The following is a 19,160-nucleotide window of genomic DNA, read 5'->3' on the forward strand; positions in this document are numbered from 1 at the left end:
CCCTCCTCGGCTAAGAGTGGGAGGGGAAGACCCGCAGTAAAAATCCCAAATTTGGCTCCATCTGGAAATCTTCCCGGGGAATGAAAATCGTGTTTCTCTTTCACAAAAGGCATTTTAATTAAGTATTCGCGATCGTGCATTTTTTACGTTGCATTATTTGTGAATTAACGCTTTGGCTGCAATTGACGGCTATGGATGTCCAATCTATTTTGACTGGGTGGGTGCGTTATCGGATTTATACTGAGCAAATTGGTTTGGACGTGAGTAAATAGTGAATTATTAACCTCGGAAAGTGGAGGATTTCTTCAGTGCTTGTGTTATCTTATACATTTCATTAGATCAGGAGTGTCCTCCTACCATTATTTGTTAAACAGTGGATTGGAATCGGGTAAAAAAAAATTAAAACAAGATTGGGGTTTTAAAATGTAATTTTTTTTTTAGTATTATGGTTCATGCGTTGGCCTCACAGTTCTTAGATTGAGAGTTCAATCCCAGGTTCGGACCTTACTGTGTGATGTTTACATATTCTCTGCAGGCTTGCGTGGGTTTTCTCTGGGTACTCCAGTTTCTTTACACCTCCCAAAAACATGCATGGTAGGCTGTTTGGATGCTCTAAATTTCCCCTAGGCATGAGTGTGGGTGTGAGTGGTTGGTTGTCTGTCTACTTGTGCCCTGCAATTGGCTGGCCCACCCTTGTGCCCATCTTTGGCAGAAATAGGCTCCAGCACCCCCCGCGACCCTTGTGAGGATACGTGTTACAAAAAATGAAAATGTTGTGGTATTTCCCCTCTATCGACAGTGATAGACTTCTAATCCAATTTGACTGGAGGGCTAGAAGCAATCGTTACAATGGCAATGAAATGTGATGGCTCAATACCAGCCTTCCCAGTTGAAACAGAATTGAACAGCCAATGGCTACAAACAAAAAATGAATCCAAAACCTGTATACAGTATTTAAATTTACACTACTGAAACAAACTGCAAAACCAAGAGAAAATTTCCAGCAACAGCAAAACAACACGTGAAAATCAGAACCAAGATAGCTCAATTCATCAGATTTGTTATATCTGTATATTCCTTTAAAATAATATACAGAACATACCAACATGTAACATGACTAGTTTCTCCTGCATTTTCCATGACAACAGTTTATAATTGTTTAATTTTCCATCTTCTTGACAGAATCCGATAATCAGACCTTTACCGACCTTGACCGAAAGGGGCGTATTGGGTTAGATAATTGGTATGTGCGGATCACGTTTCAAACTCATATTTGAGGTTTAATGTGTTTAAAGGAAGAACAGCCGAGGACAACAAACTTTGCATTTGTATGTTTAGCTGATGTTCAAAGTAGACTTTGGCTTCCTCAAGTGACTTGAGGTTTGCTTGCGATACTAACAACAGATACGTTTTGTCTCGTGTTAGTTATGAATGCTTTCACTTGGCACCAAACAAGAAGTTTGCTTTTGTTTTGACTGTTTTCTTTTTGGGTGTGGGGACGGGGTTCCTCCCTCTGAGCTCCTCATGTCATCAAATCTACTACAGATGGAGTGCAAGATAAGCGTTCCACAGACCAATCCTTTTGCCCTCTCCCCTAAAAGGTCGCGACTCTGACATTCCCGGTGGCACACGCGATGCAGCCAACAAATACTTTCTTACCAGTCTCCACCCTTGTGCTTATTCCCTCTCCCCATTGAGCATGAGCAAAGATGAAATAACAAATAACATCGCTAAGGAGAATAAGCATAAAGTTTATTGAAAGCTAACACTGAAAAAATTCCGGTGGCGGCTTCACACTACAAGTATCACATGAACAGTTTGGCTGCACAAAGAACAGCTGAGGTATTTTCTTTTTGGCTGCTCTGGTATTTTCAAAAGGAGCCGAGAGCGAAGAAAAAGCCTTCCTCATTAAGTAGACACAAGGAAGCTCTCCGACTAATCATTTTGAATTTATTTTTTTTATCGCGCTTTCTTTAATTGCTTTTTTAGAGGAAAAAACAGTTTGTGTAATTTTTTTCTGAAGAAAAATATTTAACAAATAATTAATACAGTCATTTAAAAGACTCATATTATTATAATTTAGACCTGGCGCCCACTTTGGAGGATATAACTTTGGGGGCTAAGTAAGCAGCACAGGACTATACCAAATGTTAAGATTGTGGCCCACCTGACCCACAATGTGATCCCCACATATGTCGATGCCATGTCTTAATAAGTGTTTTTTTTAAATACCAAAAATAGTCACATCCCCTCCAAAGGGTTAAGATTATCCTCCATGATTTGTAATCTTCCTCACAATTTTGTACTCTAATAAATATTTAAAACTCTGTATGAAGACTTTTATGCGCGAAAACACACAAGCACATTGTATATCCCTTAAACCCATTTTATTCCATTTACGCCACCACAATCTTGCATACATACCATCTTACCATGTGCTATCTCACTAAACAGTCCATGGCACTGCTTTCCAAGCTCTCACAAAGGAAGCTTTGTGCAATTACACACACAGCAGTAAGGAATTTCCCTAGCATTGGCACACAAATATTTTGATACATCATCTTGTGGAGATGGCTTGCCTTCATTGCACATTTTATGTTATTATTTAGGATTTTTTTACAATATACATTTATAATTATTGTTATGTATTTGGTTTTAAAAGGAAAATGTATCAATTGTATGTTCACCAGGAAAAAACATCAATAGGTTATTCGCTTCTTATTTAGACGTACAGACATTTTAGCAATAATCCTGGGTGAATACTGGAATATAAAAATGTTATCATTGCTTCATCATTATGCATAAGCTCCGAGAATGTCCACCCCACCCCCACCCCTCTTCTGTCTGGAGTTGACGGGCCAAGTGTGACTGAATTGCCCGCCTGCATGTATTCCCAGTGTTCCCACAAGGATAAACTGAAGAGTGGGCAAGTCCATAATAGAAAGTAGGCCAATGGACCAACTGCCGCTTCCCCTGACACTACTCCAAATCTTCTTTTGACATAGATTTTGTCCATTTCATATTTTGTTCTTTTCTTCAGCCGCTTGGCCATGTCTACAGATTTGAACAAGTAGCAAGCGGGGTCACTCACGAACGGACTCATGCAAGATGAAGACAGATTTTTGAAGGTATTTTGCATCAGTTACCCATCAGGTCTGTTTGTATCTCACCACATGAGAGTGGCAACTACAGCAAATCAGTTACTTCTGTCATGTCTAGGATAAGCAGTCCGTTCTTAAAAGGGTATGTGAAAAAGATTGCTCGCTCAGTGGAGCAAAAGATATATGTGGTGTTTATGCCTCCAGCGGCTCTTTCAAATGTAGCTGTCTACTCACATCATTGAAATTTGCCCAAACTTGGCCTGACACGATTACCTGCCAAGCCCAACAAAGAGCCCGTCTCTTAACAAGTTGATTCTCTCCTCTGGAGCGTTTATGTCATGGGTGCCAATTTCAAGAAATGTGTCAAGGTGTTCCTGTAGTTTAACATGCGGGAGAACAACATCCTGCTGTGTTTTGTCTCACATTAGTATTTTGAGGTATTCCCTTCCTTGTGTCTTGTCAGCATTTGCATGCCAAGACTTCTGTGCTTGTGGAAACGTGTTGGAGTTCCACTATGGTGTCCAAACCAGTTTTCATTGGCACACACCAAATTGTGCAAATATAATTGAATATGGCCCACACAAAAAGCTTAAACTCGACCTGCACTTCTCATCTTAAACACTGGATACAAATGACTTTACTTAAACAGCTTCTCCGTTAGCACTGTGATGAAAACCTGACATGTTGAAATCAATGTAGGAAAATGCGTAGAAGTTCAGTATTTTCATTTACACAAACCTTTATGAAAAAAAACATAAAATAGATTGGACAAACTCATTCATTGTGCTTCATAAATCAGCAAGAAACAACGAAAACAAAAACAATCCGGTACAAAGTAGAAATAAAAACACAAACCAATAATTCAAATCAATGATATAGTTTTAAAACAAAAATATATATAATCCACAAAACAGCTCAAGTCATACATTGCATATTTGAACATTCAGCACAGTTAGGGATACCCTATAGTAAACAATAGCATTTTTTTGTTTTGATTTAAGGGAACTAACTGTTTGTTAAGTGAACAATTGTCTTTTTAAGTCGCCCATAATATAAGGAGATCAAATTGGGAAATCACTCTTGATTCATTTTTCAGTAACACTTAAGTCTTTAAACCTTCAGCGACACAATGGTAAAGGTTCCAATCATTTGCAGAAAAAAACTGGGGAAGTGCATCAAAAAATAGATTCTGCAGATAGGATGGATGGTCCTTGCAGAGAATTCAGTGATGCATTACCTTTATCGTGTCTCTCCTTGCTGACCTTGCCTACAATTTGACATTGCATTAACACTCTGAAGGCACCAACCACCCCCACACTTATCTGTCCACGGTGTCACACACACACACACACACACACACACACACACACACACACACACACACACACACACACACACACACTAACCCAGAGGGTGTACTTCTACAGTATTGCTGGAAATAGTAGAAACCCAAGAGAAAGGTGGGTGGGACACATAAAGGGTGTTTTGGCTTGGCGGCAAATGGTGGGGGTGTCACTTACCCATGCCTCGGAACAATATAGTGCTAAAATCCAGGACATCCAGATAAATACACACACATGCGACTTATGGTTATCAACACCGGTCATCAAGTAGAAGTGACCTAAAAAAAAAAAAAGCTGTCTGCACGGAAGCCCCCAAAACATCAATTCCAACAACCAAAATCCCACCATTCAGATCAGAATCTAAAAGCCTGGATTAAGTCAAACACATTGTTAAGAAATTTCTGAGAGAATGAACACAGAGAGGCAAAATAACACAGAGACCTCTCAAAGAGCACCAAGAGATCCAGCACTTCTGATATGTCATTTACATTTCATACCAAATCCTTTCACATCAAATTTTACAGTACAGTTGTTTTTACAGTTGTTCATTGAGTTATCTACCTTCATACGCTCTGCTATTTTTCTTCGTTTGCCCCAGTCATGGCTGCTTTTATTGTTCCACAACCATGCCCTCCCACTTTCTCGTCCTCAGAGCGTCCCCACCGCCTGCCTCTATCTGCGCCGTGGCCAAACTGTGACAGTGAAACACAGACGACAGGCAAACTCTAATCCAAGCCAGATGATGCAGAAAGATTGCTCTCGCCTTTAACCAAGAAGCCCATCATTATGTTCCTGTGTGTGTATTTGCTGAGAAGATTGATCCTAGTCTATGAAACGAGAGTGAGGAGAAAAGCAGACAGTCAAAGGACTTTGGAACGTTCTGGTGATACTCATTCAATCACTTTCACTCTCAATTATGTCAGCTATAAAGCCCAATCAAGTCACAGGAGGGAAGTAACTTATTTGTAATCTCATCCTACAAAAAAAACAAAAAACAAATAATTTCTTATGTCTCTTCCAGTTAAAATGGATTGGATATCATCAATCGCGATCAGTGAGTTAAACCCAGCTGCACGGGGTCGGTCCAGTATTTGTCAAACAACCCTAAAGTCAATAAAAGTCAGTGTTCCTCTGTTTTACTTAGGTAATTATGTCTGTCTGCTCTCGTAAAAACTTAACAAGTCTCCCTTTCCCTTGAGTCCACTTCTGGCTCAATTGTGCAGGTGCTGGAAATTGGGGGTTTAATGCTGTCAAGGACGAGTGAGACCTTAGAGGAGCAAACATAGCACATTAGCACGTCTGCCTCACAGTTCTGAGACCAAGGGTTCAATCCCCGGTGGATTCCGACCTTCCTGTTTGAAGTTTGCATGTTCTCCTGGGTTTTCTCCAGGTGTCCGGTTTCCTCCCACATCTAAAAAAAATGCACCGTAAGCTGTTCAGACACCTAAAATTGTCGCTGGTTTTCCATTCACTGGACGCCAATTCAGGGTGTCCTCCATCTGCTGCCTACAGTTGCCTGGGATAGGCTCCAGCACCCCCTGCAGCCATCGTGAGTATAAGCAGTACAGAAAATGAATGAATACTAATGAGCCACATATTTTTTCTTCAGTGGACATTTTCACACTTAAAGCACAATTTCGCACCTGTGAATTGAGACCTACTTTTCGCTCAAATTTCTCATACACAATTTCATCCACTTGTTTACATGCAGCATTTCCTTCTTCCTGTTTGTTCCTTTTAACTCTTTGCACCTTCCCAGTGTAAAATAGGTCACATTTGATCTATTAATGGCTTTCCCGACTGGCGTATACATCACACATCACACACACATACACACTAACACACACAGTTGAATGAGGCTGCAATAAGACTTTCCTTCTTGGGTCAACAGAGTTGAAAGCCTCAGATGTTCTTGCCATGAACTCATCCTTAAGCTTATTGAGCTAAAACATCTGGACCCACGCTACATACTTTCTCTCCGCACTGAGCCTTGAGATGGTTCTTGAGGAATTGGCCATGCAGATTTGCCAAGCACATAATAGAGTTGTCTGGTGAGTGACAGCAGCTAAAAGGTTGGTGCTTTTACAGAATGTGAAAGAGCTTTCATTAATGGCTGTAATGTTATATAACAAGTTTTCCTCCCTCATAGTCAGGAATGTTTGCATATGTATAATTGATTTTTTTTTTGTAGAATATGCAATGTTTACTCTGCATATTTAAAAAAAACTTAGTTTTATTCATTATCTCTCTATAACTCTTAACAATAGCTGACAAGAGTGGTATACTCTTATTTTTAAAGAGAATATTGCATGATTGGAATGTTGAATGTTTGAAGCAAAGCTGATAAATGTACAAAAAAATAGCGATGGGGGGGGGGGGGGGGGGGGGGTCTGTTGCTTGCTGTTCCCAGTAATAGGCTTCTTAGGGAATCTCATTAACAGGATGCCTTTAATCAGCATGTGAGAATACTCCACAGAAGGCCATGTCTCATTTTGATTATGCTGGTGTATAAATTAGCACCATGTTTCGTAACTAGAGCTGTTTTGGATCCTTTTTTTAATGAAGCTGATGTTTTAGATATTTAGCTATAAATCAATTGGATTTGACTGTCCTCAAAGGAAGTGCTCTGATATAGGGTCAAAAAGTGTCACTTAATTTCTTACACAAGAGTATGGATAGGATCATACAAATGAGTTACTAGTTATGCACACGTCTTTTTGACAGATTTTTGCATCCAGAACTCAAATATGAATTCATTGTCATAGAGATAAGTTGTTTTCACAAGTTGCAAACCCTATGTGATTAGTCACATTCAAACAATTTTTACAAAAAAACTTAGATTCATCGTCAGTTTTATTTTTTTTTAAAACAACAACAACAAAATAACAAATTTGAAAAATAGTAATTGGTTTTATTTGTCTGTAAAATACTTTTGGGAATATTTTAATGTTCATTGTTGCCCTGATTTAGTCTACTACTATTTTTAATTAATTCATTCATTCATCATCGTGCATCTTGGCAGGGGTTGCGGGGGGTGCTGGAGCCTATCCCATCAGACTGTGGAGAAGGCAAACCACACCCTAGCCCAGAGGTGCCAAACAAGTTAGACACAAAGAGTCAACATTTTAAACTGTGAGGGTCAAAGAGCCACACCTTACATCAAAACCAACATTAAAAAAATCCAACCTCCCAAATTATTTAAAAATATATATAATTTATTATTTCTTTTAATGTGCCCTGATTCATTTGAGTGTTTTAAGAGTATAAAAATAAAAACATGAAATGAGGCAACAGTATACACAAAATATGATAAGAAGCAAAGAGTCGCATTCATTTTGGCCTGAACCCGCATGCGGCTCGAGAGCCTCGTGTTCGCCACTCCTGCCCTACTTTTACTATTTTTTAATTATCAATTTCAAACAAATAATGTCATACGTGAGTGTTTGAATAATTGTTTTTCAAATTAGCTGTCGTTGCAGGCTTGCGTGCGCATGTCTGTGTTGGGGGGCAAGGGGTGCAGTAGTGTATACGTTGCGAGGGCACCAAATTAGTCAGGTACGGCCCTGGTCGAACATGGCAATAACCTCCATTCACACGCACTCGTTTTTTTTCCCAGTCTAAAAATGACTAAAAGGCAACGTGGCCGACGCGATCGTGAGCACAACAAACACACGTGTAGCCCATTGGCCCTTTTCTCCGTCATTAAACCAAGCAAAAGAGCAGATGAAGCGTAAACGTCATACGAATGAATGGACGATGTTGTCGCGCACATTGAACGTTTTTGGGGTGTCACCAAGACGACAAAGGTGGGTATAAAAGGTTACGCTTCGCAACACGTCTCTCACATGCTTCGGCCTATGTACTGGAAGACAGTTTGAAAGGCCGTTCGGTACGTAGTTTTATTGATTGCTGCGAGATTCTTTGTTTTAAGTCGCCTGTTGTCAAAATTTGGGGTTCCCCCACATAAATCACGGCAAGACTGAAGTAGCTAGAGTTTGGATGTTTGGATCGTTCGTGAGTATGACCGTATTGTACGCAATTCACTTGTTCTGCAGTATTAGACCGGTCGTTTTCTTGTACGGGAGGGTATTGCACAAAAACAGGATCAGGATAAGGAATAGAATCTGTACATATGAATTGCACAAAAGCAGTTCGCACTGCAGAGCAGATTTAAAGTGATAACGGCAGCCCAGCGAAAAGATTTTGTGTTTAGACTTAAGATATATGTATATTTTCCCTCAATGTGTAACAGTGGAGTGACGTTTGTCACAAAATAGCTTGTTAACAGGGCTATTTTCGTGTGGATTTCCAACTCTTAACAAATATTTGGCTGCTCTATATCATTCATTCATTTTTGAACCGATTATCCTCACAAGGGTCGCAGGGGGTGCTGGAGCTTATCCCAGCTGACTTCAGGTACCAGGAGGGGGATACCCTGAATCGGTGGCCGGACAATCGCAGGGTCACTCAAGTCAGTGTCTTCCTTTTAGTGCCTAAATCTGTCTGGGATAGGCTCCAGCACCCCTGCAACCTTTGGGAGGATAATGATTGAATGAATCACAGAATAACAGAGGCAAGACACTGTTTGAAATGCTTTTGAAAGGTTTGAAAAGATGCTTATAAAGAGGCAATAATTACATAATGTAAAATGACCCATATTGTCCCACCCGATAGTGCAGTGGTTCTTTCGCATGACTTCGACTTTTCGACAATATGATTGGGAGTGCGAATGGTTGTGTGTCTGTGTGATTTACATTTGACTGGCGACCAGTTAATGGTGTAGTCCACCTTTCCTCCAAGTCAGGTGGGATAGGCTCCAGCACCCTGCGAGCCTGACAAGGATAAGCAATGTTGATAAAGAATGATTACTCATAGGAACTGAAGCGTTCCACATTATTTTAAATTGACTTTGCGTTATGTTGCAATAGCAACTCTTTCATTGAAAATGCTAAAAGTTAAATCGTGGGCCTGTTGCTATGAATTGAAATGAGTTTTACTAGGAGACGTCCAGTCCATAATCTGGTAGAGCTGCAATGTTCATTCGCCGCCAATCCTCCCAGCTCCTATGGATTGGACGCCAACCCGATTTTTCTCTCTTCTGGTTTTGGTGGCACGTTTTAGCAAACAGTGGATTTTAATTCTTCATAAATCTTCGATTTGTTGTGGACTTGTTGAGGATGTTGTGGTTGCGTTCTTATCCCAAGCATCAACAACTTGCTTAATTAAATTGCAACCAATTTATGCAAGAATGGGCCAATCAAGCTTAGTTTAGCCGTGGATGTCTTTATCCTACTTTTGTGCATTACTCCCCAGGTTTTGCCCATGGGCTTGCTACATGAGAGCAAATCCCAACCGGTAGTGGTTTCTCTTATGCATGTCTTGTTGGCATTTTTGGGGTGCAGCGACATAAAAAATGTATGTGGGTACAGTTTGACGATTTTTTTGCATTCCTCCATCAGATACGTTGGCTTAAATTTGTCCAAAATTTGATTGGGGTTAAGACAAAAATGGAGTCAACTTAGTCGTGTTATCTTGGAGGCTGCAATTATACCGTAGTTGTTAATTTTGCCTCATTGCCCATTGAGCGAAAGTGAACTTGATTTATATAGTGCGTTCAGAACTTTTCAGAGCTGTAACAAAAATGCTGTTGTCAAAACATCTAAAATACAATGAAAGTTCACCATAGCTCCCTTCACAGCAGGAAAAGTAGAAGTTTGCTGAAGAAGAGGCTCTTTCTATTCAACAATAAACGATGCGTACTCGCGTAGAGCCTGCCGTTTGCACACACCACGGATCTCATGTCGAATGTCCAGAGCACTACCAGCCTACTACCAGGTACTACAAAAAGGTAAGTGAAACCATTTTTTTTTCAATGGGAAAGCAACAACTGGCATTATTCTTTTTATTATTACAATTGTCTGTCCTGCCTCGTTAAACCACACTGTCATAATAAGCTGCGGAATACTCTTAATCAAACAGATGGCTTATCGCTTGAGCTTTGACTATGTGAGTCACATCCTACTCCTTACGCTCAATAAATTATCATGCATGGCTACATTTACATGCTATTGCAACCTTTTAGCTTAAAGCTTTTCTAATTTGAATAGCCGATCATATTTAAACTGTCTGGCGTACTCCTTTGGATCAGTACATTCCTATGTGATCTCCGTATGCTCTCGCCTAGAAATTGGGTCTTTTTTTTTGTGCTGGAGCCTATTCCATCGAATTACGGGCAATAGGTGGGGTACACCAGATTTTTTTTCTTTCATCCAAGCTTCATTCTCTCATCTCCCGATAAAATGAAGACTGCAGGTATACATTTTTTGGAGTGTAAAAAGCACTTCTGTAGCTCTTTTTCAGCTCCCGCTAGGCTTCGTCAGGCTTTAGAACAGAGAGGGACTATAATTAAAACCCATCTCAAGCAATGAGTCTGGCAGCTGAGCTCAAAAGGACCAGAGGAGTAATCAATAGCCCAGCTTCATTATGATTTAGCGTAGGTTTTTAACTGGATTTAAATCAATTTCCTCGGAGGGGATAAAGTACTAGTATGCAAATCTCAGAGTAGTTCTTATTCTGGGTACAGCACAGTCTCTCCACATTCATAATGTATGGTTTGCCGATTATTTGCTAAGGGCGGCATTGTGGGAAGCCTCACAGGAATGTGTTGCTTCTTGCAGCAGTAGATGCGTCAAGGCAGGTACAGTACTGCCAAGGGCCTGTCGAATTTCTAGCAAATTGCAGTGTATCGTACGAGTCTACTAACAGAAATTGCTACTTAAACATCGTTGCAAGCGATAATAACAAGTACACGTTTGAGTGCGTCATGGTTTGAGCACAGTAAGATGACAGACACAGACAAGGGTCAGACTTCTGACCATGTAGCAGTATTTTTCTCCATTAGACGCCGCCTATTACATTTACTAAGAAATCTTTTTATCAATTGAAATTTTGCGTGCTTGTTAAACTCTTCGCTGCTAAATTATTTGATGTTAAATTTAAGTGATATGTTTGTTTCACAGCAGAAGATACGAACGCAAACCACAGGTGACTGTCTATCATGCATCAAGTACGTCATGTTAATCTTGAACGTCTTCTTTATTGTAAGTATTTCTCTTTTCGTCTCCTAACAATTTAATGGTTACCATATTGTAAAATGAGAGTTGTTGTTTGAGAAAGTGAGTAACAAATTGCATTCAATTTAGACTGAGCTATTTTGCCGTTTTATTGTTGCTTGGTAAAAGCCACTTATTTTCTCATTTAATGTATATGTGATTAATATGACTCATTATTCTGCAAGAAAATATTGGTTAGCTGAGATGATTGTGAGATAAATCCACATCAAACTTCTCATTGCACACCTCAATTATGTGGAATAAATATTTGGTACGGAGGGCTCATTCAATCTGACCCCGAATTCTGCTGAATGAACAGTTACATTGATTAGTGAAGATTAATTTTAACCTTTTACAAAAAGACTGTAGAATGGACAGTTAAGCATTTACTTTTGTCCACCAGCTGCCGCCTTCTTATTGGTTGGGACCCTTAGCATTTATCTTGTCTGCCTAATGAGCTGCTCAGCATTCCAAAATACTTCTTAGGATGAAATTCTGCAAGGGTCAAGTCAAGTCCTGCTAAATGAGTGCCAATGTTTTTGTGCTGCTGAGATACCGCAAAGTTAATTGTTAGCCCTTGTGTTTTTTTAATCTACTCCCCACATTAAATTGCCCTTGTGTCCATTTGACCTAATACTTCAGTGAATTGCCTAATGGGCTAATTTCAACTTTCTCCACCTTTACCTCATATCCCTTTTCAGGTGGCAGGAGTTTTCTTCGTATTTGCGGGATTGATGTTCATTGTCGGCGATTCAGCTTTAGCTACAATTTTGCATCTGACGGAATTGCTAACTCAAAGCATTTACTTTGTACTGGCAACTGGAGTCGCACTCTTCATCCTGGGCTTTGTGGGCTGCTGCGGAACCCATCGCAACAATAGGGTCTTACTCATAATTGTAAGTACGTGTATGGTAGTTGTGGTCTTGTGCTCATTTATGTTTGCCTAGAATACTTGATGCTTGTTAAACCTGATGCGCAAAACGACGTCAAATATGGGTCTTTCGGGGGGGGGAAGTTTGATTGGCCTATTTGACTTTAATGGGAAGACCAGAGAGAATGCTCCTATTGGATCTGGCTACAAAATGTTTATAACGGAGATTCACCCGGTCATAACAATGTCATAACAATGGCGATCTGTACTGGAGGAGGTGTTTGCACACAAGTAGTATTAGGATAATGTAAAAATGGCACCTAGAGTAAAATAAGCCTCAAATCTGTTGCACAAAAGCAGATGAAGTTGTTCTCAGACAAAAAAAACTATGGCGACTTCTCTTCATGCCGCCTGCTGCAGATCAGTTTTTTAACAGACAGGATCAAATTAATTCATTAAACGCTATTGGGTGGATCTGCTCTCAGTACTGGCTTCTAAAAAAAAATTGCGGCAGTCTAAACACGTGCATAGCACTATGCTGACCCCTGCCTGTAAGTACTCAACATCATATTCCGTCATGGTTCAATAAAGAGAAGAAACGTTAAACCCGCTCAATCTACGCCGAAAAAAATCTTGCCATTGAGAACTTGTTCCTAAACCCAAAAGCTCTTCAAACACATCTTCCTCCGGAGTTTAGTGTCAAAGCCGTGTTTTTATTGGCTTAAGGTTAACACTGTCTTTACTCGCTGTGTCCTTTCCTTTTCGTTCCAGTTCTTCATGTTAATGTGCGTGGTCTTAATACTCGAGATGACTGGTTTGGGTGTGGTCGTTTCGGGTCGCGCAGAGGTAAACTCCAGTATCTGCTGATGTTTTCACAGAAAAATATTAATGATCCAGTGTGGCTTTGGTTAATTGTATCTTCTCTGCCTGTTTTAGTTATATGAGGATTCGTTAGCTGGATTGATGAAGTTAAAGTATTCGGAAGCCACTGATAAGAAATACATAAAAGCTTGGAATGCTATTATGAGGAAGGTATGTCCATTGTTGTATACAATCATCTAATGGCAAATGAGTTGACATGAACTTGTTGCCATTCACAGAAATAGATGTCAAATTCATTTTAATTGGGATGGCTGCTGTTGCATGATGTTTCAGTGCCATTGATAGTGATGCGCTACGCTTTAAGGTAACAAATGCTTTTGTCTTCAGAAAGAATGCTGTGGCATAAGGGGTGACACAGATTTTGACCCAACAGTGCCACACAGCTGTTGCAAGGAAGAAGCATGCGATCCCTCAGATGCTGCACTCCGCAATACCGTGGTACTTTCTTTTGTCTGTCACTTTGTCGGTCTGATGAGATGATAGCCACTTGATTATTGCTGATTCATCACTGCGTGGTTGGTTTTTTTTGTCCACTTTTTTTTAAATCATTCTCGTTACTATGTCACAAATATCATTTTTTTTTCTATGAAATGTTTTGGATGCAATCAATTCAACTTGGCAAATGATGGTGGCAAATTAAATGAATGGTAGTTTTAAACATTTGTGGGCGGTATATTTAGTGCCAATGGGAATATGCTCTGGCCCATTCACATTCAGCCTAAAATGGTGATTTGAAACAGAGTTGGTAGCAACTGACCCAGATTTAATTTCTCAAACACCTGTTACCCAGAGACACGGTACTTTAGCAACATTGGAGCCCCGTCTGCAGTAAAAAAATGTATTTTTCACCGACAATATAGTCCACACAATCCACCGATTGTTGTGTTGATTAAAATTTGTTGAAATTGGTCACCCAGAAGCGGAGCGTGTGCGTCCTTAAAGTTGTCTTTGTGCTTACTTTTGTACGTAGACGCATCATTTGCATTGCGCTTTCAATTTAGTCACTACTGCCTTTATTCAATGAAAGCACTTATGAAAGTGCAAAAATATAGGCCATTTTATGCGATCTAAATATTATTATTTGTCAAGACTTCATGCGAAGCATTGTCCTTTTAGTTTTTCTTTTTTTTGGAGTCACTAAGTAATCACGCAAGTCTGCAAATAACATTTGAAATTGCTTGCTCACGGTGTAAAATCAATACCTTACATGTGCTCTCTGCAATCAATCTTATTCCACACCCTCTAATAATGGGAATGCTGAGCACTGAGAAAAGCTGGAGTCTGCCACCTCCTGCCTCTAAACAGTGCCATATTAAAAACACCGTCTATAAATAATGCATTATTTACATGCATGTGTGTGTGTGTGTGTGTGTGTGTGTGTGTGTGTGTGTGTTGTGTGTGTGTGCACAAGCTTGCTACCAGCACATCCGTTCCACCGATGCCATATCAGACTAAAGAGTTGAAATCAAAGTATTGGATAGCCAAATGGGATCCTCTCAACCATCTGTTAAAAAGAAATGATTCTTATTTAGGAAGAGAAAAAGAGCCTAACTAAAATTGATTGTAAAATTACATTCTGGGTATACTTTGAATGCAAATTGTGCAAAGCTGGTAAAATAGCATTTAAGGTTATGAAAATTGTGAACAAAACTGCTCAAGTGTGAGGTTTATGCTTAAAGCTTATTAGTGATTTCCCTCACTGTTCTTTTGTGTATTCGCAGGGTTGCTATGATATGATCTATTCAGCCGCTGAACCTGTGATGTATATAGGGGTTGCATTCTTTATCCTCGTACTGATCTTTCAGGTAAAGAGATTTTTTTGTCCTGATATTTTCCCAGAAAGCTTAAAGGTTCTGTAACCTCAAATAAAAAGGAATAAATAGCTGGATTGGGCAAAAGTAAAGACTTAATTGGATTGAATAAACAAAATATATATATTTGTGCATGAAATTAGGCCTTCAAGTTGCCTTATTTTGGCTAGTGCTGGCTTTGAGGAGGCGTGTCGCATCTGAATGTCAATCACACTCCCGGTGAGTGCAGCGGACTTGATAATGAAACAGTGCCTAAATATTTTTTATAAAGAAACAAATCTCAACTTAGACCCATTGTAGTCGTGGCTTGACCGGCGGTTAGGTGTCGTTGAGGAGTTGTACCTGATATGAGGTTGCGTCGTGGTGAGAGAGGCACGATTCCTTCATTCATTTTCTGAATCGCTTAATCCTCACTAGGGTCGCGGGGAGTGCTGGAGCCTATCCCAGCTGACTTCGAGCCCGCCGATCGCCAGGCACGAGGAGACTGACAACCATTTACACTAATATTCATACCTAGGGGCAAGTTAGTGTCTAATTGGCCTACCAAGCATGTTTTTGGAATGTGGGAGGAAACCGGAGTACCCAGAGAAAACCCACACCGGCCCAGGGAGAACATGCAAACACCACAGCTGAATCGACCTGGATTCGAACCCAGGGCCTAATTGGCATGAAATAAAACACAAAGCTCTGTTGCATCTGCTTGAAGTTGACCAAACTCCTTTGTAAAATGCTCTTGCTTTAGAGATGTCTTCCTTATCGTTTCGTCCCCTTTGTTGGCCTCAGTCGGTGATTCGTAGCCGTCAGTTATCGGAACGCCTAGTTTGTTTGTACTTTTGCAGTTACAAACATGTCTTTGAAAGCCACCTCTGACAGTATGTTGTTGATTTTTTTTAGGGAGCCATAGAGCAGGGGTTGCCAACTGCGGTCTTCGAGAGCCGCTATCCGCTCTTGTTTTCCATATCTCCCTCCACCAACATATCGGAATGAAATAATCAGCATCGGTATCAAGCTTGTGGACAGCTTGCTGATGAGTTGATCACTTGATTCAGGTGTGGTCAAGGAGGGAGAGAGGGAAAACAGACCCGATAGCGGCTCTCGAGGACCGGAGTTGGCCACCCCTGCCAGAGAGGATTACAACAGCGCATCCCTCTCGTTCCAATACGTGAGAGTATCGCGATCACATAATTCTCCATTTGTGTGGCTCTTAATAATCATTTTTTGCCGTTTTTTAACGCCATGCCACGTAAAGAAAAAAAAACTGACCAGAGATTGAGCACTTAATATTCTCATTTTGTGCCCATGTTTTCAGCACTACATTTCAAACTGGTTTCATGTATTGAGAAAAAAATCCTCAATTTGACGTTGCAGTATCTTTTAAAAATGATCACATGCAACTCTTGTAGAGCCTCTGTGTGGTCAGCTCGCCATCTAGCGGTTATGTGCAGATTTGATTATCCTCACTTGCCGCCATTTCATTGTTTGATGTATAAAATGTTCCTCTCTTCCATCTGTTCTCCTCAGATTGTTGTCATGTCTTTCGCGATATGCCTCTTCAGGGGACTCCAACATATCTAGGCTGGATTTCCCCCCCCCCCCCCCCCCCCCCATGTCCATCTATGTGCTGCAGGGGACTGCGGGAAAAAAGTACTTTATTGTATTTCAAATATATTCACATTTTCAGTCATGTATTCGTAATATACATCTACTCTAACAAATTGTACTTTTTTAATATATAAAAATACCTGTAAACTAAAATCATGCTTTCATTCTCATGCATTACAGAAGTATAAATTATGGGTAAGTTCTAAAATAACTTTTTAACAATTATTTGATTTTTGACATAATATTTTTCAATGTATGCTCAAAATTGTCACTGTAAATTCCTCTGAGGGCACAAGTGCTATTTTATTATTAAGACTAATATTGAGTGTGTACTGCTTGGGTCTATGATAAAGAGTTATTTGTTATTTGCGCTTGTACTTCAAGGCATTCTCTTGGAAGTCGTCACTGAAACCCATTTAGGAAATGTTGTGCTGTGTTTAATGTACACTAATAGCAATTCTTGCAATTATTGTGTAATGTTTAAAGTTTTGCTAAATAAAACAAAATACTTGGATACTTCAAAAGTGGTAAGTCAGCAAGTGGCAGTGTTGTTTTGAGTTCTCAATTTTGGTTTAAAAAATGCTATTAACGACAGCACAACAGTAAATTCTCAATTAACACAATTGTTACAAGTGTTCAAAAACATTTTATTCGTTTGGTCTAGTGCAAGGGTGTCAGACTCGGGTTGGTTCGCGGGCCGCTAATGTCAACTTGATTTCACGTGGGCCGGACCATTTTAGATATATTTAGATATTTTTTGTGTGTAAATGAATTAAAAGCCCTGAATATTCAGTTTTTTTAATGGATCTAAAACAATGTTTATTTTAGCTTTTTTAAAATATATTTTTAGATTTTACAAAAAGATTCTTGAACTAAAAACAGAAAAAAATGGTTAAAAAATTACAATGATTGATTTAAAAAGGGGAAAATAATGGAATTTAATATACATATATACTCTTCATTTTAATTTGATCCTATAACAGAAAGTCGGCACTCATGATTTACTTTCCCGGGCCACACAAAATGATGCGGCGGGCCAGACTTGGCCCCCGGGCCGCCACTTTGACAGCCGTGGTCTAGTGTAAGAAAAGCACAGTGTTGAGAGATTCACATTTGTTTTGCAGTGAATGGGAATGCATAGAAAATACATTATAGATTGATCAACTCATTTACATATTTCCTCCAATGGAGTCATGTAGCAACTGCATCTCTTCTTTCCTCATAAAAATTCCAAGCAGGGGGAAAAAAGCAGATGCGGAGCGGTTGGTTTGTGTTTGTAGACGAAGCTTCATTGCTTGAAGATTTATGACTGAATGAACTCCCACAAGGAATAGAACAAGTCCTGTTTCCTGATGCTTTAAACTCTCAGCTTTCCTTGCTTAGTGCTTTTTCAATCCTGTGTTAACTTGTTGACCAGTCTATTTGAACTGCCAATGAACAGTTGCGTTTCAGCGCCATAGACTGCAAAAGATGTCGCTGCAAGCCAAATAGTTGGTCAAAGGTGCTTCTCCCTCAAGCGCTAATGTTTACCCAACTGCTCTAGCTACTTCCTGAATTGGATATATAAATTGTTCCATGCAGCCATGGCCGCGCTTCCTCAGGGTAGCTGTCATTCCTCACACACGATGTGGTGCCTACGAGTCGACATAAAACAGGAAGTGGGCCGAGAAGGCCAGGAAATGAGTCTGTTGGGACGAGACGTTTCTCAGGCCAAGCATTTTTTGTATTCAACTGACGACAAATAAATGACCCCATGTGCGAAGCCCCTAGAAAAGTTGCACGGTTACAAAGTAGTAATGTTGAAAGATTTTTCACTAGAAATGTTTTCTTGCAGCCCTGGGATAATGCATCACAAGACACACTGAATTTTTTTTTACTACTGCACGATTTTGCAAGCGAAAAGTCACGGAAAAAATCCTTGAATTTTTTTATCTCGCTTTCAAGATCGTGCACTTCTAGAGTGGCCTTCCATTGGTTTAGATGAACTTGAGCGACCCAACTTTGCAAACGAAGGCTTTTAATGAGCAGTAAACTTTACCGTTTGTTTACAGAGCCTGCTGACTGGCAAGTTAATTGGCCAATGAGGAATTAGAGGTTTCCCATCTTCGCCCGATCACAGTGGACTGAGCTTTGAAGTGCCCTAATGGTGCACATGGTCCTTTTAACCATGGGGGCCTTTTCTCTATTAAGGATGTCAATGGAGCTTGGCTAGGGCAGTGTGACCCGCTCGCTTTAATGAGAGCTACCCAGGGCACGTGCGCCCCGCTGTCACTGTTTATATTACTTACCAACTTGAGTACTTTGGCTTTTACGTTATGGACCGCCAGGTCATGTCAAAGCAGCCTCATAGTAATGGCAAAGAAGAAAAATAACTCATTGCTTAGTTTGGAAGCATTAGGGGAGAGCAGGGTTTGCTGTCTCATGGTTGGTTGTCATGC

The 19,160-nt window shown here is 40.1% G+C and overlaps 1 protein-coding gene across 8 annotated transcripts; it reads left to right on the forward strand.

Annotated features, from left to right (window-relative positions):
- The first annotated feature begins 6,333 nt into the window (after nucleotides 1-6,333).
- On the forward strand, nucleotides 6,334-17,246 carry LOC144071460 (tetraspanin-18-like). Of its 8 annotated transcripts, none has more exons than XM_077596604.1 (9): nucleotides 6,334-6,495; nucleotides 10,143-10,292; nucleotides 11,464-11,544; nucleotides 12,258-12,452; nucleotides 13,199-13,273; nucleotides 13,364-13,459; nucleotides 13,637-13,747; nucleotides 15,031-15,114; nucleotides 16,642-17,246. In XM_077596604.1, the coding sequence occupies exons 2-9, from the start codon at nucleotides 10,197-10,199 to the stop codon at nucleotides 16,693-16,695; spliced, it is 792 nt and encodes a 263-aa protein (XP_077452730.1). In that variant the 5' UTR covers nucleotides 6,334-6,495; nucleotides 10,143-10,196; the 3' UTR covers nucleotides 16,696-17,246. The 8 variants fall into 8 exon arrangements, with proteins under 8 accessions (XP_077452730.1, XP_077452731.1, XP_077452732.1 ...); XM_077596605.1 differs by lacking the exon at nucleotides 6,334-6,495 and adding an exon at nucleotides 8,003-8,333 and having other exon boundaries at nucleotides 10,146-10,292; XM_077596606.1 differs by lacking the exon at nucleotides 6,334-6,495 and adding an exon at nucleotides 8,003-8,250.
- Nucleotides 17,247-19,160: the final 1,914 nt, after the last annotated feature.

This window comes from Stigmatopora argus, chromosome 3 (genome assembly GCF_051989625.1).
Source record: "Stigmatopora argus isolate UIUO_Sarg chromosome 3, RoL_Sarg_1.0, whole genome shotgun sequence".
NCBI lineage: Eukaryota > Metazoa > Chordata > Actinopteri > Syngnathiformes > Syngnathidae > Stigmatopora > Stigmatopora argus.

What these genes read in the sequence shown, in the direction of transcription:
- LOC144071460 (XM_077596604.1), top strand. Translation starts at nt 10,197, where the DNA reads ATGCGTACTCGCGTAGAGCCTGCCGTTTGCACACACCACGGATCTCAT. An exon ending in ATAGGGTCTTACTCATAATT is followed by an intron (nt 12,453 to 13,198) that starts GTAAGTACGTGT and finishes TTTTCGTTCCAG; the next exon opens with TTCTTCATGTTAATGTGCGT. An exon ending in TCCTCGTACTGATCTTTCAG is followed by an intron (nt 15,115 to 16,641) that starts GTAAAGAGATTT and finishes TGTTCTCCTCAG; the next exon opens with ATTGTTGTCATGTCTTTCGC.